This window comes from Cervus elaphus, chromosome 22 (assembly GCF_910594005.1).
Source record: "Cervus elaphus chromosome 22, mCerEla1.1, whole genome shotgun sequence".
NCBI classification, from domain to species: Eukaryota; Metazoa; Chordata; class Mammalia; order Artiodactyla; family Cervidae; genus Cervus; species Cervus elaphus.
In genome coordinates, this window is record NC_057836.1 from 17,632,430 (window position 1) to 17,653,863 (window position 21,434).

The 21,434-nt window shown below is 39.3% G+C and overlaps 1 protein-coding gene across 1 annotated transcript in view; it reads right to left on the reverse strand.

Annotated features, from left to right (window-relative positions):
• The window catches only part of LOC122679941, a 405,877-nt gene that overhangs the window by 129,669 nt on the left and 254,774 nt on the right, over positions 1-21,434 (reverse strand). Inside the window, 5 exon segments of the mRNA XM_043880800.1 lie at positions 10,578-10,886; positions 11,943-12,257; positions 12,355-12,447; positions 18,386-18,703; positions 18,795-19,103. Coding sequence (XP_043736735.1) covers positions 10,578-10,886; positions 11,943-12,257; positions 12,355-12,447; positions 18,386-18,703; positions 18,795-19,103 — 1,344 coding nt within the window.

Below are 21,434 nucleotides of genomic sequence, written 5' to 3' on the forward strand. Positions count from 1 at the left end.
TGAGACAAGTGCTCGGGCCTGGTGCACTAGGAAGACCCAGAGGAATCGGGTAGAGAGGGAGGTGGGAGGGGGGATCGGGATGGGGAATACGTGTAACGCTATGGCTGATTCATGTCAATGTATGACAAAACCCATTGAAATGTTGTGAAGTAATTAGCCTCCAACTAATAAAAAAAAAAAAAAGGAAAAAAAAACATAAATGCTATAAAAGGTTAGATAAAAAATGAAGATATTAGACATTTGTGGACACAATATGAACTAAACATGCTAAAATTCTAAAGAGTGGACATCATTTCATTGTTAGCCAAGGATCTGAAGCTTCTCTTTCTCTATGTGAACTTCCCAATTTGCTGCCTGGGTTAATGGATCAAAGTAGGACAGAGAAGCCTGCATGATTTTGGGGTTACCTGGTCCTGCAGTGACAAAACTGGAGACTTGAGAGCCTCTCCCATATAGCAGATTTTCTCCTCAAATATCTGCCCAGTAAACACACTGTCAAGGGCAGGAGGCCAAAGAACTGTGTCAAACACCTTGGAAACAGAGTGGATATTCCCTCATCCTCCTGACAGCTGAGCTACCTAAACATTCAGGTTTTCAGTTATAAACTCTGAAAGCCCATAACACAGGGGCTGAGAAATCAGAGGTTGAGTGCTACCAGTACTGCAACCCAGGCATGTTACAGCTCAATTCTAGCTGGTATCTAGACAGCTGGGAGGTCTGAATCCCTTCTCCCACTTGGTTAACAAAACAGAATATGAATCCTTTCAGGTGTTAGAAAATGTATCTGGGATATCTTATTTTCTTATGCACCATTTCTCTCATTCAGTTAAAAAGTAAAGAGATGGATGACATGACAAATTTAAAAATTGAAAAAAGGAAGGTAAGAGAAGACAGAGACACACATGCTAGATATGCTGGAGTTAGCAGATAAGGATTTTAACTATGAACAATGTGTTTAGGGGGAAAGGAAAGAATCAATAGGTGAAAAATGAAAAAAAATTAACAAATAATTGTAACGATAAGAAAATCAAAAGAACAGTTACCAACTGAAAATAAAATATCTAGAATTAAGAACTGAAAGAATTTTAGACAGAACTGAACACAGAATTAGTGTCTTAGAGGAGTCCTAGAGTTGAGAGATGAAAAGGAGGAAAAAGAGAAGGAGGAGAAGGAGAAAGAGGGGGAATAGGAGGAGAAGAGAAACAAAGTGCAGCAGAAGGAATATTTGAAAATATAATAATTAAGAATTTTTAAAAACTGGATGGAAGGCTATGAAAACCTCCACATCTAGTAAACCTGCAGAAAGTCAAAGGAAAATCTGGAATAAATTTGTTTAATACCAAAGAAAGAAAAAAAGGAGAGAAAAAGGAACATGAATCACATGGGTCAATTAAAAGGAAATGGTAGATACTAAACCAACAATATCAGTAATTGGATTTGCAATCTAATTACCATGGATTAGATACTTCAAATTAAAGCCCCTCTACTAACTGATAAACCAACAAAATTCATGTAAATGCTACCTGCGAGATACTCGCATGTATATGAGAGCAAAGAAAGGTCAAAAGTAAAATGATGGGGGAAAATGTATATATTATGTGAATACTAGGTATTAATGTATATATTATGTGAATATGGTGCTAGTGGTAAATAACCTGCCTGCCAATGTAGGAGACATAAGAGATGTGGGTTCAATCCCTAGGTCAGGAAGATCTCCTGGAGGAGGGCACGGCAGTCCACTCCAGTATTCCTGCCTGGAGAATCCCATGGACAGAGGAGCCTGTCCATAGCAAAGAGTTGGACATGACTGAAATGACTTCGTAAGCACGCACACATGTGAATACTAACTATAAGAAAGTTGCAGTACCTATAGCAAGGTCACAGAAAGGAGACTTTAAGGGAAGATGTGCTAATTTAGTTAAAGAGGATATTTTCATGATTATACAGTGATACGCCCTTAATAAAGATATTACAGATATCAGAATCCAGGGAAGATACTGAAACATAGCTTTGAAATACAGAATAATACTCGACAGAATGAAAAGAAAAAATAGACAAAATAACAATTGACCAGGGGGAACTTTAACAAATCTTTTTCAATACCATGCAGACCAAGCATACAAAAAAGAAGGAAGACTATAGTAGATGTAAAACACCACAATCAACACATTTAGCTAAATAACATATATAGAGCAATGCACCCAATAATGAAAGAATTCACATTATTGTAAATGCACTAGGAACATTTATCAAAAATGACCATATGGTAGGACAAAAACCTTCAGATAATTGAATTTACACAGAGTATTTACTCTGACCACAGTGTAAATTAAGAATAAGAAAATGTGGTTAGCCATCCCTATTTGGAGAAATTAAACAACACCCTTCCGAAACAGTGCCTGGGTCTGGGAATAAATGTAAACATTAGAAAATATTGTGAAATAGTGATAGCAAAGATACAATATAACTAATTCTTCTAGTGCAACTAAAGTAGTGCTTAAGGGAAATTTATACCTTAGATTTAGAAAAGAAGAAAGGCTGAAAATGAAAAAATGTGAAGCTTCATTTAAGAAACTAGGAGAAGAGAAAATAAAGCCTAAAGGATACAGAAGTTGGGATTAACAAAGAAAAGAACAAAAATTAATTTTAAAAAAGAAGGTAAGGATGGTGGTAGTGCTGGTGGTTTAGTCCCTAAGTCAAGTCCTACTATTGCGACTCCATGGACTGTGGCCTACCAGGCTCCTCTGTCCATGGGATTTTAGGCAAGAATAATGGAATGGGTTGCCATTTCCTTCTCTAAGGGATCTTCTTAACCCAGAGATTGAATCTGTGTCTCCTGCATTGCAGGTGGTCTCCTGCATTGCAAGCAGATTCTTTACTGCTGAGCCACCAAGGAAGCCCAAGGTAAGCATGATAGTGAAAGCAGAGGAAAACCTTTCAAACATGGCTCCTTGAAAATTGATAACCTCTGAGCTGGTTAATACTAAACAAAAACAAAGAGAAAATGAAGTTAACAATACCAAGAATGAAGAAACATCACTATAAATCATACAAATTTTTTATCATAGTATTATTGAGATTAAGTTTACACATCTAATGTGGATAAATACTCAGAAGATTTTCAATTTATCCACAACCTTGCCAACGCTTATTCTTTTTTTTTTTTTAAATCATAGCCACTTTGAGAGGTGTGAGATGTTTTGATTTACATTTCCCTGATGACTAATAATGTTGAGCATTATTTCCTATGGCTATTTCTATATCTTCTTTGGAGAAATGTCCATTCAAGTCTCTGGCCAATTTTTTAATTGGGTTATTATGGTTTTTTTCTTGTTGTTGTTTTGCTCTTGAGTTGTAGGATTTCCTTATATATTTTGCAAATTGTCTATTTTTGCCTGTTCTTTTGGTGTTATGTCCATGAAATCATGAAATAATGTATATTTATTTGGTAAGGAACTAAATTATCAGGTATCTAAAATGTAATTTGTATCTGTTGATGATATTATAACATCACGCACAGTAAAATAAATTCAGATTCAGTAAGGTTATAAATATTCTTTTCTCAAATTATAAAATTATTTGAAGAAAATAAAATGATTAAAAACTATTTGGAGATGAAGAATGGCATCTGAAACACTACATTAAAGGCAGAATTCATAAAAGTAAAACATAGTATATTTGATCATATAACCACACCACATACACAACCCTAAAGACATATGCAAAAAATGGGGTAAATACTTTCAGTAGTATTTAAGAAAAGCAGTAAGTGGTGTTAATTTGTAGAGAGTTCCTATAAATAAATGAAATTTTAAACATTCTAGAGAAAAGATATAAATGATGATGGAAGATATCTTAAAGATATCTGAAATACCTTTAAGTATTTACTTGTTTATCATGTCCACATTACACAACAAATACACACATATATATACCCCTGAATGAAAGTTCCACTAGAGGAAGGACCTTGCATATCTTATTTACCCTGTGTTTCTGCTATTAGGATGGTGATTACATGTTCACTGTTCAACAAGAATGCATGGAGAAGCTTTTCTAAATACCATGATGGGGCTTGATAAATATTTATTGAATGAATAAGTAGATGAATAAAATTCAGTGAAATAGAATTTCTTTAAATTCATGGTAATCAGCAAAATAGTAAAGTAAATATAAATTAATGGTAATGTTTTCTGATAATAAATGGTGCATATTAAACATAATTAGTGCATAAGCACAGAATTAATTTATATTCAAATTCCACTTATGCAATTTTTAAAAAGTTTTTCTTAAATTTATTTTTGGCTGTACTGGGTCTTTGGTGCTGCACGTGGGCTTTCTCTAGTTGTGGTGCACAGGCTTAGTTTTTCCACGGCATATGGAATCTTCCTGGTGTGTGTGCATGTGTGTGCTGTTTCTTCAGTCGTGTCCAACTCTGTGTGACCCAATGGACTGTAGCCTGCCAGGCTCACCTGTTCATGGGATTCTCCAGGCATGAATACTGGAGTGAGTTCCCATGCCCTCCTCCAGAGGATCTTCCAAACCCAGGGATTAAACCTGCATCTCTTATATCTTCTGCACTGGCAGGCAGGTTCTTTACAACTTCCTGGACCAGAGATCAGACTCATGTCCTCTGCATTGACAGGTGGATTTTTAACCACTTGACCACCCGAGAAGCCTCACTTATGCAACTTTCAATGGACAATTATTAAATGAATTCTAAGCTCCTGTTATGTGTTATTCAGTATGACATTGGTCAAGCAAAGATTGCTATAAAGAGAGAAAACTCTTTAAAAAGGGAAAATATAGAAAAAGTCAGGAAAAAACAAATAGCTACCTAGTAAGGCAGAAATGTCTGCAGTAGACTCAAATAAATTTTTTAAGAAAGACTTGTATTTAAAGGACGCAAAAATAACAACAACAACAAAAAGACACAAAAGAATTGTCAGTGAAAGAAATACATGTAAGTTCAAAAAACACAAGAAAATGGAAGAGTAAATGGTTCTTGTCATAAAATATGAGAACCTGTGTATTCTCTCCACAACATCCTACCAAAATTTCTACCCATCTCATGCAGAGAACATCTGAAAAACTGATGGCAGGGCCTCTGTGAGGTGATTGCTCACATTCAGGGTCAGAGACTTTACCACAACCCATTTTATGGTGCTTTATTGTCAAAAAGGAGAGAAGCGAAAAGGAAAGGAGAAAAGGAAAGATATTCCTATTTGAATGCAGAGTTCCAAAGAATAGCAAGGAGAGACAAGAAAGCCTTCCTCAGTGATTAATGCAAAGAAATAGAGAAAAACAACAGAATGAGAAAGACTAGAGATCTCTTCAAGAAAATTAGAGATACCAAGGGAATACTTCATGCAAAGATGGGCTCGATAAAGGACAGAAATGGTATGGACCTAACAGAAGCAGAAGATATTAAGAAGAGGTGGCAAGAACACACAGAAGAACTGTACAAAAAAAGATCTTCACGACCCAGATAATCACGATGGTGTGATCACTCACCTAGAGCCAGACATCCTGGAAGGTGAAGTCAAGTGGGCCTTACAAAAGCATCACTACGAACAAAGCTAGTGGAGGTGATGGAATTCCAGTTGAGCTATTTCAAATCCTGAAAGATGATGCTGTGAAAGTGCTGCACTCAATGTGCCAGCAAATTTGGAAAACTCAGCAGTGGCCACAGGACTGGAAAAGATCAGTATTCATTCCAATCCCAAAGAAAGGCAATGCCAAAAAATGCTCAAAGTACCACACAATTGCACTCATCTCCCATGCTAGTAAGTAATGCTCAAAATTCTCCAAGTCAGGCTACAGCAATACATGGACCGTGAATTTCCAGAAGTACAAGCTGGTTTTAGAAAAGGCAGAGGAACCGGAGATCAAATTGCCAACGTCTGCTGGATCACTGAAAAAGCAAGAGAGTTCCAGAAAAACATCTGTTTCTGTTTTATTGACTATGCCAAAGCCTTTGACTGTGTGGATCACAACAAACTGTGGAAAATTCTGGAAGAGATGGGAATACCAGACCACCTGACCTGCCTCTTGAGAAACCTGTATGCAGGTCAGGAAGCAACAGTTAGAACTGGACATGGAACGACAGACTGGTTCCTAGTAGGGAAAGAAATACCTCAAGGCTGTATATTGCCACCCTACTTATTTAACTTATATGCAGGGTACATCATGAGAAATGCTGGGCTGGAAGAAGCACAAGCTGGAATCAAGATTGCTGGGAGAAATATCAATAACCTTAGATATGCAGATGACACCACCCTTATGGCAGAAAGTAAAGAGGAACTAAAAAGCCTCTTGATGAAAGTGAAGGAGGAGAGTGAAAAAGTTGGCTTAAAGATCAACATTCAGAAAACTAAAATTTGGCATCTGGCCCCATCACTTCATGGGAAATAGATGGGGAAACAGTGGAAACAGTGGCAGACTTTAGTTTGGGGGGCTCCAAAATCACTGCAGATTGTGATTGCAGCCATGAAATTAAAAGATGCTTACTCCTTAGAAAGAAAGTTATGACCAACCTAGATTGCATATTAAAAAGCAGAGACATTACTTTGCCAACAAAGGTCCATCTAGTCAAGGCTATGGTTTTTCCAGTGGTCATGTATGGATGTGAGAGTTGGACTGTGAAGAAGGCTGAGCACCGAAGAATTGATGCTTTTGAACTGTGGTGATGGATGAGACTCTTGAGAGTCACTTGGACTGCAAGGAGATCCAACCAATCCATCCTAAAGGAGATCAGTCCTGGGTGTTCATTGGAAGGACTGATGCTGAAGCTGAAACTCCAATACTTTGACCACCTCGTGCGAAGAGTTGACTCATTGGAAAAGACCCTGATGCTGGGAGGGATTGGGGGCAGGAGGAGAAGGGGATGACAGAGGATGAGATGGCTGGATGGCTTCACTGACTCGATGGACATGAGTTTGAGTAAAATCTGGGAGTTGGTGATGGACAGGGAGGCCTGGCGTGCTGCAATTCACGGGGTCGCAAAGAGTCAGACATGACTGAGTGACTGAACTGAATTGAGCCAAAAAAAATATCATAAATAAAAATCCAATAGTTTAACACTACTTTGGCCTTTGAATGAAAAGACAAAGAGATGAGGAAACAGAGGCAAAGAAAGGGACAAATCTCTGCTTTTGAATTATGTATCTCATTCTCTCATTTGTAGATTTTAGGCAATGCACAACATATCATTCAAGGTATACCTGAATGTGGTGTGTGTGGAAGGTGGGGAATAAGAGAGAGAGAAATGTTGAAGGAAATAAGGTGCTATGGTTTGACTATTTGTCATCCCACCAACATTTTTTTTTTGAAATTCCAATTCCCAGTGTAATGGTATGAAGTGGTGGAATCTTCTCAAACTCTTCCCAAAAAGATGAAAGGAACACTTCCAAAGCCATTTTATGAGACCAAGATTATCCTGATACCAAAACCAGACAAGGACACCACAATAAAAGAAAATACTGGCTAGTATCCCAAATAAACATAGATGCAAAAATCCTCAACAAAATATTAGAAAACCAAATTCAACAATATATGAAGAGAATACTGGACAATCCACTCCAGTATTCTTGCCTGAGAAATCTAAGACAGAGGAGCCTAGCGAGCTATAGTCCATTGGATCACAAAGTATCAGACACAACTTAGTGGCTAAACAACAATAATAACAACACCAAGATCAGAGACTTGTTCCAAGGATGCAAGGATGGTTCAATATTCACAAATTAATCAACATGACACACCAAATAAGATAAAGGCAAAAATCATATCCTTTCAACAGATGAAGAACAAATATTTGACAAAATTCAACAGCCGTTTATGATGCAGAAGATCTTTACAAAGTAGGTAGAAAGAGATTATACCTCAACAAAATAAATATCATATGACAATCCCTTAGCAAACATCCTACTCAACTGTAAAAAGCTGAAAGCTTTTCTTCTGAGATCCAACACAAGGCAAAAATGCCTCCTCTCATCACTTTTATTCAACATAGTTTTGGTAGTTCTAGTCAGAATCATCAAGCAAGCAAAAGAAAATAAGAATATCCAAATCTGAAAGGAAGAGTCAAAACTGAGACTATTGAAAACTTTAAGACATTGTGAAAGATAATAAAGAAGGCACAAATAAATTGAAAGATATTCTGTGCTCATGGATTGGAAGACCTAATATTGTTAAAATGCTCATACTACACAAAGAAGTATGGAGAAGGAAATGGCAACCCACTCCAGTATTCTTGCCTGGAAAATCCCATGGACGGAGGAGCCTGGTGGGCTACAGAAAATCCCATGAACCCTTTGAATGGGGTCGCAAAGAGTCGGACACGACCGAGCAACTTCACTTTCACTTTCACACAAAGCAACCTACAGATTCACTACCATCCTTATCCAAATTTCAATGAAAATTTTCACAAATATGGAACAAACAATTCTAAAATTTGTGTGGAACCACAAAAGACCCTGAATAGCCAAAGAAATCTAGAGAAAGAATGATAGAAGTGTCATGCTTCCTGATTTCAAACTATATTACAAAGTTATATTAATCAAACAGCATGGTATTGCTATAAAAATGGACACAGAAATCACTGGAACAGAATAGAGATCCCAGAAATAAACCCAAACACATGTGGTCAATCAATTTATGACAAAAAAAGTAGAGATTATACCATTGGGAAAGGACTGTCTCTTCAAAAATGGTGTGGGAAAGCTGGACGGTTACATGCAAAAGAATGAAATTGAAAAACTCTTACACCATTCACAAAAATTAACTCAAAATGGGTTAAAGACTTGATCATAAGTCCTGAAACCATAAAAATCCTAGAAGAGGGGCTTCCCTTGTGGTTGTGGTAAAGAATCCACCCACCAATGCAGGAGACTCAAGTGTGATCCTTGATCCAGGAAGATCCCCCATGCAACGGAGCAACTCAGCACATTGGCCACAACTGTTGAGCCTGTGCTTTAGAGCCTAGGAACTCCAACTATTGAGCCCACATGCCACAACTACTGAAGCTCGGTGCCCTCCAGCCTGTTCTCCTCAACAAAAGAAGCCACTGCAATAAGAAGCCTGTGCAGTGCAATGAGGAGTAGCCCCTGCTCACTGCAACTAGAGAAAAGCCCATGCAGCAACAAAGACCCAGCACAGTCAAAAATAAATAAATTTTTAAAATTATTTAAAAAAATATCCTAAAGAAAAATTAGGATGAAAAAGTCCTGATGATGAAAATATCAATCATCATGAGGATATTTTGGGTTTGATGTCAAAAGCAAAAGCAACAAGAGCAAAAATAAGCATTGGAACTACAGAAAACTGAAAAACTTCTGCATAACAAAGGAAAAAGGTCAACAAAATGAAAAGGTAGTTTATGAAGTTGGAAAAAACATTTGCAAATTACATTTCTGACAAGGGATATAAAATACTTAAAGAATTCATACATCTCAATAGCAAAAGCAAACCAACAATCTGATTAAAAAATGGGCAGAGGACCTGAATAGAATTTTTTTTTCAAAGAAGACATAAAGCAGGCCAACAGGTACATGAAAAGGCACACAATGTTATGTCATCAGAAAAATGCAAATCAAACTATAATGGGGTAATATCTCACATCTGTTAGTATGGTTTTTATCCAAAAGACAAGAAATAACAGAAGTTGGTGAAAACACAGAGAGAAGGCAAACCTTGTGCACAACTGGGCGGGGAAGGGGGGAAATGTAAGTTGATGCAGCCACTATGGAGAACAGTACTGAGGTTCTTCAAAAATTAAACTGTCATATGGTTCATCAATTTCACTTCTGGGTATTTATCTGAAGGAAACAAAATACCAACTTGAAAAAATATGTGCAACCCAATGTTCATTGCAGCATTATTTACAATAGCCAAACAACGTAAGTCTTCATTGATGGATAAATGGGTAAGGAAAATGTGATATGTACATATGCCCAGCCAACAAAAAGAAGAAAATCCTGCCATGTGCAGCAACATGGATGAACCTTGAGGGCATTATGCTAAGTGAAATAAATACCATATAATCTAATTTATATGTGGAATCTTAAACCAAATACAAAAAAAAGGGGGGTTCAGAGATGCAGAGAACAGTTTGGTGGTTGCCAGAGGTGGATTGATGTGGGCAAAACAAGTACAGGTTGTCAAAAGGTACAAACTTGCAGTTCTAAAGTGAATGCCATGAAGATGTAACGTATAGCATGGTGAGTACAATGAATTCTGAATTGTATACTTGAAAGTTGGTAAGAAAAATTCTAATGAAAAAATTGTAATGATATATGGTGATGGATATTACTAGACTTATTGTGGTGATCATTTACCAATATACAGAAATATATAAGCATTACATTTTACACCTGAAACTAATATAATGCTATGTGAATTATATCCAAATTAAAACTCTAAATAACAAGGTTGAAATGTGGATTAAATTAGCTCCATCCTAACATCATTTTGTGGACCCAACTTAAACTCATCACTTAGATATTTTAAAATATAAAATCTCACTACTGACATCCTACAGGGTTGGGACAGACACACAGAAACAGACAGTAAGTCACCTGCACACGAGATATAGGCTTCCTCCTTGGGAGAGCAGGAAGTGTAATTCCAAGGGTCAGAAGGACACTGCCAGAGAGAGGTATCAGTTTTCTGGCACTGGATTCCATCTACCCACTTGGGTCTAGAACCTTCTCTAAGAGCAACTAAAGAGTTGAGACTTCCGCTGTCCCCACAGCCAAGCTGTCTGCAGATCATGGACACAGTGATGTCTTCCATGGGGCTGCGGCAGACACTGCCCCAGGTCCCGTTGTAGAAAACTTCCAGCCACCCAGCACACTGCTGTTCTTCACTCACCATCCTGAGGGCCATGAATTCTAAGATTGAAAGGGAGGAGATGGGACAGAGTGAGCATTCCACTCAGTGCTCTGGGTTTTCCTCTTTCCCAGAAGCTGTGAACACTCACCCCTGACCCAGTTAAGGAGATACCCACTGGGTGACAAGACTGAAATCTGTCTCCCTTTTTGACTTTGTCCATTAATGTCTGTCTTTCTGTTTCTACCACAATGATGTAGTGAATACGAACGGAGAGAAAGACCAACATAAGCACCTGTAGGGAAGGGCCCTGAGTCTTATTTCCTGATAAAACCTGTAAAAGAGCATGTGAAAGGGATGTGGGTAGTGGAGAAACAGGCAGAACAGTGAATCCACAAATGTCTATGTTCCAGTCTTTCAATCCTGTGAATGTTGCCTTATATTTCAAAAGGGATTTTACAGATATTATTAAGACAAGAAACTTAGGAGCTTGGGATGGTGAGACTAACCTACAATATTATGAATTAACCATCTAAACCCAATCTAATTACCCCTAAAATTGGAATACTCTTCCTGAGTGTGCTAGAGGAAGATGAGACACTGAAGAATGGTCAGGGGAGGGAAGGTTGTCTGAAGAAGAAGATGGGCCCCAAGCCAAGGAATGAGGCCACATAGGAACCAGAAAAGACTTGGAAAGGAGTCCTCCCCAGGGCCTCCAGGAAGAACGCAGCCCTGTGGACACTGGGATGTTGGTCTACAGAGACCCTCGTCAGACTCCTAGCGTACAGAACTGAACAGAGTAAATCTGTGCTTTCATTACAACGTCAACAGGATCTCTAGACTGTACTACCACAGGGAACTGAAGAAAAAGCCCTGCTTTCATGTGGAAACCATAAGAAATGGCTCTGCCAGGAAACACTGCTGAGAAGAAAGGACCAGAATCTCAGCTGCTGCAGGAGCAAGTGAAAGCACCTGGTCTTCACGCCTGCTGGAAATACAGTCTCCATGGGAGGAAGCCTTCTTCTCTAGTCTTTTCAGCATCTCTCTCTCAGGGCTCAGAACCCCATCTTCCAGGGCCCCACCCCTCCCCCACCCTGTGGACAGTGTGCAGCGCAGACCTGAGCAGATGACCCCCGCGTCCTGCTTGTGTCTGCAGTCGTGCCGCCCCCAGCCTCGGGAAGGGCACCTCCACACGTGGGACTCTTTTCCTGTGCAGTTCAGGTCGTCCAGCCAGATGGGCCCTGATCCTGCCCCGAAGTGAGCTGACCCCGTGGCATTGAGGGCTTCTCCACAGCCCAGCTGCCTGCACACCACGTGGGCATCGTCCAGGTCCCAGCCGTCATCACAGATGGTGCCCCAGGAGCCCTGGTCAAGGATCTCCACTCTGCCGGCGCAGGGACCGCCCCCGTCCACCAGGCGGAGCTGTCTGCTGTCTGAGGAGAGAGAAATTGGACAATGGGGCGGTGACCTGGTCGGGTGTGCGTGGTCGGGGCGGCGGCGGCGGTGCCTACTGTCCTGTAGGACCCTCACCTGAGCAGTAGGGGGCGCTCTCCTCTGAGGCTGCAGAGCCTGTTGGTTCTGAGAAGGAGTCGCTGCACTGGGGCAGCACCTGGGTCTGGTTTCCTGCAGAAATAGCAATGATCAGAGGAACACGAGTTAAAGCAAACTCCGGGGGATAGTGAAGGATAGAGAAGCCTGGCCTGCTGCACTCCAGGAAATCGAAAAGAATTGGACACGACTGAGCGACTGAACAGCAGCACATAATCTTTGCTGTTACATTCACTGCGAAGTGAGGTCTGTGCCTCCTTCCTTTGAAATTCTGGTGACCTTCGTGAATTCCTAGTAAGTAATGCTGCTGCTGCTAAGTCGCCTCAGTCGTGTCCGACTCTGTGCGACCCCACAGACTGCAGCCCACCAGGCTCCTCTGTCCCTGGGATTCTCCAGTCAAGAATACTGGAGTGGGGTGCCATTTCCTTCTCCAAAGCACGCATGCATGCCAAGCCGCCCCAGTCATGTCTGACTCTATAGTAACAGAAGGGAGTTAAGGTAAAGTTCCTTGACTCTTAGCAGTAGGTCTGAAAACTCTTGCAACCTCCTGTGAAATCACTGAGGACTTTTGCTTTAGGGCAAGTCTGCCCCGTTGAGACTCTCGTCCTCCAGAGACGATCATATGCAGGTCTCTGGTCACTCAGTTCAACCCAGCTGACCTTCCAGCTGCCAGGCTTGTCCTCATGAACCATCCTGGATCCCCAGCCCAGTTGTGTCCTCAGGTGATGTCAGCCCCAGCGGATACTGGGCTGCAACCTGATAAGACTCCAAGACAATACAAATCAGAGCACTTCCCAAATTCCCTCCCAAACTCCAGGAAATCATGAGCAAAAGGAAAAAGGGGTTTTAAGATGCTAAGTTTTGTGGGAAATTTGGTTTTGCAACAATAGTAACCAAACACTTACAATTATACTACTAAGTATTTACTGAAGACAAATGGAGTGTTTGTTTTCAGAAGAAAAGTATATGCATTTGTATATGCATATACAAGTTTGTATGTGCATATATACCAAGGAATGAGGCCACATACAAATACAAATGGCCACATACAAATGAGGCCACTATACAAATAGTATGAATTTGTATATGCATATGCATAGCATCTTTATCCACAATGGCCCAAATTTGGGATGCCACCTAAAACATGTGACATTGCTTTTGGAACAAAGTAGAGTCGGACACAACTGAGCAACTGAACTGAACTCAACTGAACAGGCAGAAGCTAGAAGGGGTGGAGGAGGTTAAGAGCAGAAGCCTGATAGGCTTCGGCAATGCTGTCAATGAGGATTGAAAGGAAGTGCGGAGATAAAATTGGGGCTGAAGGAAAAATATATGGTGATATTTATGTGAAATAAAATGGTTGCTGTGACTAGATTTTGAAGTACTTTGTTACTGGGCAACAGTAACCAGAAACACCTTTCTTCAGTCTCAGCAACTATAGAGCAAAACAAGCAAAGCCAGTCTCTAAATATTTAGAACATCTGAGTGGGATGATTTAACAAACATACCTCTGAAAACTAGAGAATATACCTTATTCCAAGCCTTTACAGTTCGTTTTCCAAGCTGATCATATACTATACAAAGTGAGATCCAAAAAATTTTCAAAGGGTAAAATAATGAAAAACATGTTTTTTTTTTTTTTTACTAAAGTAGAATTAAGCTGAAAACAAAAGACAAATAGTAAAATCTTCTGTTGTTTGTTTAGTAGCTAAGTCGTGTCTGACTCTTTTGCAGCCTCCAGGGCTGTAGCTCATCAGTCTCCTCTATCCATGGGATTTCCTAGGCAAGAATACTGGAGTGAGTTGCCATTTCCTTCTCCAAAAACCTTCTGTAGTGAGGTATAATTTTCATGCATTAAAGTACACTTATTTTGAGTATGTTTTCATAAGTTTTGACAGTTGCATGTGCCAGCATAACCGTTACTGCAGTTAAAATTCAAAATATATAGGATTATTCACAAAGTTTCTATATGCCTCTTGCAACCAATAAAAGCCCCACAAATCCAGACCCAGGCAAATACTGATCTGTCTTTTATCATAAATAGATTAGTTATGTTTTTTGAGAATTTAATAAAATCATACAGTATGTAATTCCTTTTAGATGGTTTCTTTCACTTAGCATGCTTTGAGATTTTCTGTGTAGTTGGATTTATGAGTAGCTTTTTCTTTCTGTTGTTAAAGTCTTACGTTGTATGAATATGCCAAAGAAAGTTTTCCTTTCTTTCATTAAAGAAAACTAGAGTGGCTTATACTGTTTTACTCTTTTAAATAAACATGTCTGACTTTTCTGCCTAAATTTTTTGTGGACATCTTTTCATCCCTCTTGGGTAACAGAAATTTTGGGTAACATAGAGTTGCTAAGAATTGTTTTCTGTTATGTTATCATCAGTAATGTATAAAGGTTCTAGTGGATCAATAACCTTCTCCAAACTTGGAATTGTCAGTCTCCTTAATTCTAGCCAGTCTAATTTGTGAATTTATATCTCATATTTTAATTTGAATTTCTTTAATAACTAATTATATTTGGTATCTTTTCATTTGCTTTGTATATCATGCCATTTGTATATCATCTTTGGGAAAAGTGTCTTTCTTAATATTTTGTCCATGCTTAAACCGGATAATTCTTATCTTTCTGTTACAAATTTTTCACTTATTCTTGTTACAAGTCCTTTGTTAGAGATATGTATTGCAATTAATTTCTCCCTATCAGTTGAATGCCTTTTCATTTTCTTAATATTTTTTTTCAAAAAGCAAAAAGTTTTAATTTTAATGAAAATCACATCTCATTTTTTAATGGTTAATGTCTTATCTGACTTAGGAAATGTTTGCCTACTCCACAATCATAATAATTTTTCTTATGTTTTCTTCTACCAGTTTTATAATTAAATTTTATATGGGAATAACCATTTATTTGAGCTACCCTGATGGATTGGGGTTTTTCTTCAGGGTGAGGATGGGGGGAATGGTGCTTATGATGTTAAATAAGGATCACGGTTCATTTTTTTCCCCTCATTCAGATATTCAATTAGCAGATCATTTTTTAAAGAGAATATATTTTCCCCTTTGAAATAGCTCTATGCTTTTGTAGAATTTCAATACATACATGGATTTGGGTCTGTTACTGAACTTTATTGTGCTCTGTTGATCTATTTAGCTCTTCTTATTCAATGGCCATGTTGCTGTGGATATGTAGTAGGAAACTTGAAGTTAGCTTACTTCTTTTTGGTCCTTATTTTTCTAAACTGTTTTGTCCATTCCAATTCTTTCACATTTAAATAAATATTTAGAATTTGCTTGTAAAGTTCTACAAAAATATTGCTTGGCTTTTTATTAGGATTAGATTTAGTTTGTATGTTAAGTGAAGAGAATTGACAGCCTATTTAGTTTTCTAATGCATGAACATAGTATACATCTTTATTTTTTTGGATGCTCTGTGACTTTCAATGCAAGCCATTTAGATATTTTAAGTTTCTTCCTACACATTTAATAGTTTTCATACTATAATAAATGGAATTTTCACCTAGATTTTGCTAGTAGAAAGAAGTACCACTTATGTCTGATTTCTGCTTCATTGGTCACTAGTGAAGATAGTCTGTGTACACGGATGAACTATATGTAAGTCATCAATCTTCAACCCTAAGCAATGTGAAAAAGCTGGTCCTGCATCTGACCAGCAGTTTCAAATTTTAAACAGCATGCTAAATAATCATTTAGTTTTTCCACTTTAGTCAGTATTTTTTCTGCTACTTTTATGAGTCTTTGTTTTTGATTTTTTACAGTTTAACTATAATGTTTCTGAGAAAAGGTATTTTGCATTAGGGTTATAATGTGACCTATTAGTTTTATCAGCTTGAATTTTCAAGCCTCTTCCCAAGTTAGAAAAGTATTGTTCATTTAAATACACTTTTTCCCACCCTTTCCCTCTCTTCTCCTAGAAATTTTTAAGTTAGTGTAGACCCATAAATCACATAGGATATAGTCTTCCTTTTTTACTCATTTTTAACCACTGATTCTATCTTTAATTTGATCTACTCTGTTGTAGATGCTCTCTGTTGAATTTTTCCCCATTTCATTTATTAAACCTTCAGCACAAGAATTTCTGTTTGGTTCTTTTTAGGACTTCTCTTTGTTAAACTTCTCATTTTTACATCTATTGTTTCCCTGATTTCATTGAATTGCCTTTCTGTCATTTCTTACAGCTCATTCAGTTTCCTCAAAACAGCTGTGTTGGATTCTTTATAAATTAGATTACAAAAATCCATGTCTTTGATATGTGTCTTTGTCAGTTTTGAAAAGTTACTGTTACTCTTTGGTGATGACTACTTTCTTTAATTCTTCAAGTTCCTTGAAATTTTGCATTGCTGCTTTTGCTTTAGATGTAGCAGACACCCCATCAAATCTTTACTGATTACCTTCAGGTGGTATATACTGTTCTCTGATCTTATATAGAGTCACTCTACATTTCTTGCTTCCTCTTATAGAAAATACCTTAAGCTTTTATGTCTTCTTTGGTCCTTAAAACTCAGCAGGCTGCTGAAAACCTCTCTTTTGTTTTGCAGAATGTTGTGCTACAGCTCAAGCCTATGGTTACCTCCCTGCCCACAGACCCTAGTCTGTTTTTGGAGATCACTCCATTTACTGGAGTTTGCTTTCATCTCCATACTTGGAAACACATAAAAACAGCTGTCAGAAGGGTGGCAGTAAAGATGATTTACTAAAGATTTAGTACCCTCAGGGACTTGGAGTATCTATGGGCCCAGGGAGAGAGATCCTTGGGTGACATTCTCCTAGAGGCTTATGGATGTGCAACTCAGTGTAGTTGCAGGAATTGCATCCCTTTTACACTCCTTGACATTCTTAATTATCTTTCATATTTCCTCTCTCCCCTCAGTCATAGAGGTTCAGCCCCAGAACTCTGGGTGCTGCTGGAGAGAAATTGGTTTCCCCAGCAATATCAAGTGGGCACTAGCTCACTGCTTTCCTTTTTGCCCATGAGAGAGGCCCCACCGGCTAGTTCAAAGTTATGCTGTGTCACCTTGGGATAAGGAGCAGCACTGGCAAAATCCTTTAATCCTCTCCAATAATTCAAACTTACATTTTTGGTTCTAACAGAGTAATGAAATCTCCCTTCAGGAATCCTAGACTTCTAACAATTTCTATAGGTATCTGACCAAATGATCACTCACCACGTTTCTCCATATTTTCCCTGACTATGACCCAGGGGGCTGGGACAACTTCACTAGCTCCTGCTGGCTCCAGTCTGTACCAATGTCTACCTGCCTATTATTGCATGCCCAGGTGAGTGACCATCTTCCTGGTCCTTTGATATAAGTTATGGGATCCCACAACTTTCACAGAGGCACTTTTAATCATGGATGTATGATTAATTAGTTGTTAAAAAGAGAAGCAAATAGGAAGGGAGCAAACCACCATGAGGCTGACATCACTCCCTCTTTGCCAAAACTTTTACACAATTAGCTGAAGTAGAGAAATTCTTTGAATAGTTCCATTTGAAATGACATAAGGATGAATAGAAAATCCAAATAATTCTGATTTATTAAAAATACTGAATTTGTAGTTAAACCTTTCTACTATAACTTCAAAACAAAAAAAATTCAAGTTCAGATGTATTTCAAAATAGTTAATAATGTTGTATGAAATTGAAATTTCCTTAATTTGAATGAATGTCTTAAGAAATACATGCTGAGGTTATCAGGTAAAGGAATCTGATGGGTATAGAAATTCTCACACGGTTCAGTGGGGAAAAATCCCTGACTGAGGTGTATCCTTTTTGCTTATACATTGTTTACTATGATTATTATACTATGTTTACTTAAAATATGTATTCTCCTTTATGCTTCTTGCCCTAATCTGAAACATGAATGAATAATGACAAAACCAGTATTTCATCATGAAATATCTAACTTTTGAAGTCAGTTTCCCTCTCTCTCTGCTCTTGGAGACATTCCACTCCAGGAGCATCCTGAGTACCAACAGCCTTCCCTCTCTCTTACCTGAGCAGATCACAGAGGCCGTGTTGCCATGGGAACAGTCAGAACCACCCAGGGCAGTCACAGGGCAACTCCACAGGAAAGACTCAGCCCCCAAACAATGAAATCGGACTGTTGAGATCTGGTCATCTCTGCCCACCAAGTGTGGTCCTCTGGGGGTGGAGATGGCAACTCCACAGCCAAGCTGACGACAGACAACATTGGCATTGGCCAGACTCCAGTGGGAGGCACAGAGCGCTCTCCATCGTCCAGAAATGTTCATCTCCACCTGCCCCTCACATTGAGAGGAGCCGTTTGTCATGAGCCGGACTTCTGAGTACGCTGGTAGAAGAAGACAGGATTTCAGCAAAATCTCATGATTTTCTTACCCCAACAGAGAGTGCAGGGAGGTTAGTCCTGATCTACACCTCACCTGAACAGACAACCTGAGCAGCTCCACTGTGGTGACACGTGCCCCCTGGACAGGGCACTCTGGGGCAGACCCGGAGCTCAGGCTCCTCCCCCTCACACCTGAACTCTTCAGCCCAGACCCGGCCATCGGACTCTCTGAAGGGCACGTGTCCCAGGACAGACACAGCCTTGCCACATCCCAGCTCTGCACAGATGACCTGGGCAGTGGGGAGTGTGAAATTCCCATCAGACACTGGGATCCAGGCTTTTCCAGAATGCACTTCTACGCGCCCTGAGCAGGGTCTATTCCCTCCTATTAGACGCACAGATCCTAAGATAAAAATAACAACAAACACAATGAACTTCCATTTTTCTTGCTTACAAATTGAAAACAATATGTCACAGGCAATAGTGTGAAAACTTTCCAGAAGTTGAGCACAAACTGAGAATTTAACAGTTAGTGTCAGAGTTGCATTTTCATGACCAAGTTTCTAAAGAGAAATCCAGAAGCAGGGTCCATTTGGAATGACTGGATCCCAGCAAGGTATACTTTGAGGTTGGTTAGAAATGTGAATTCCCTATCTAAGGTCCAGAAAACTACAGGGACCAAGACAGATCATCTGTAATGGCTGAATACCATGAACATATATTTTATTTTGGTTGGAGAAGTTTCTCATTTAAGAGCCTGGGATCTACAGAGCCCAAGAAAATAATGCATAATGTGTGGCACTCAAACTTGAGTATAGAGACATGAAGAGCAGAACCAAACCAGAGCGAAATGGCTATGAGAGTGTAGAGATCTATCATCTAGACAAAGTTAGAAAGCTTTTCTGAGACTTTCTGCTACTAGTCTAATCAGTTTTCTCCCCCATGAGCCACTCCTCAAGTGGCTTGTCATAGAGAAAATCATATAGGCTGGATCCATTAGTGCACGCCAAGCTGTAGACAGATAATGGCTCAAGAGAAGAAATACTGACATAATAACTAATTCACTTTTAATGTACCAAATTTTATTTTTCTGATAACTTTTGATGACAAAATATTCCAAGAATTTCTTAGATGACCTAAATAAGGAAAAAGATGAGTCTGTTCTGTTAAGTAAGCTCAGAAAGTCATAGGAGAGAGAAGGGATGGTCTTAGACATTTCTCTTGAAAGCTTGGTATTTTCAACAAACCTGGGAGAGAATGAGTTCTGAATGGAAATTTATAAGACAGTGAGTTTGCCAAAGAATTTCTACTACAGACTTTTCTTCTGAGACAGAAATCATAGAAAACCACAAGGAGTGATATTAATTGGTCTTAATTCTATCATCATGCTAATTCTGTATTCACATCTGACATCAGTGAGATGACAAGAACGGACGTTCCCCAACCCTCGTTCTCCCACAGAAACAGTGTGCCCCCAGCACCATGCCTGCCAACTTCAGGCAGTACTGACTCAGAAACTGCTCCCTGATGTGGCGCCAACCCTGCACCACATGGTCCTGGGCAGTCCTGTCTGCCCAGACATCCAGAAGGAGTCTCACCACTTGGCATCCCTGACAACAGGATTGTCAACTGTGGACGTGAGTGTGAGTGCAGATTCTAGTGCACCCTGAGACCTAGGCTCTGCCTCACTTTACCACACTAGGGAGGCAATCCTGCCCACCTCAGCACCCAGAGGAAGCCACACCCACCCACGCACCTGCCCACAGGGCCGCTGACCAGAGACACAGCAGCAGTCCCAGCAGCAGCCACACAACCTGACTCCAGCTTCGCTGGACCACAAGACCAGGGCCAGTCCTATCAGTTCAAGGACAAGGCAGTAGATCTTGATTTGTTGAAATCAGTCTGTAAATTCTGGAAGAAGTGTCTGCTCCTTCAAATGCACCTTCACCAATGCAAGACTACACAGATCATGAAGAATCTGCAAAATAAGATGCCACTTAAGGAAACCAATAAAACTCCAGCAACCTACTCTGAACTAATGAAGATTTATGAACTGCTTGACAAAAAATTCAAAATAATTGGTTCAAACTCAAAGGCTACAACAGAACAGAAACAGACAACTGAACACCATCAGGAAAAGTACATGAACAAATGGCAAAGTTTAATTAAAAAATAAAACACACAGTGCTCACTTCAGCAGCACATATACTGAAAAAAAGAAAACACAAAAAGAAAGCAGACAGAACAGCTGAAACTCAAGAATACAATAACTGAACTGAAAAATTCAATAGAGTGCTCCAGGCAAACTGTATTGTCCAAAACAAAGAATCAGCAAACTTAACAGCAGGTTATTTCAAATTATCTTGTTAGAGGAACAAATCAAGTACTGATGGGAGACTTGGACCATAAAGAAGGCTGAACACCAAAGAACTGATGCTTTTGAATTGTGGTTCTAGAGAAGACTCTTGCGAGTCCCTTGGACACTCAAAGAGATCAAACCAGTCAATTCTAAAGGAAGTCATCCCTGAATATTCATTGAAAGGACTGATGCAGAAGCTGAAGCTCCAATAGTTTGGCCACATGATATGAAGCGCCGACTCACTAGAAAAGACCTTGATGCTAGGAGATATTAAGGCAAAGGAGATGCGGTAGCAGAGGATGAGATAGTTAAATAGCATCACTGGCTTGGACATGAATCTGAGCAAACTCTGGGAGATAGTGAAGGACAGGGGAA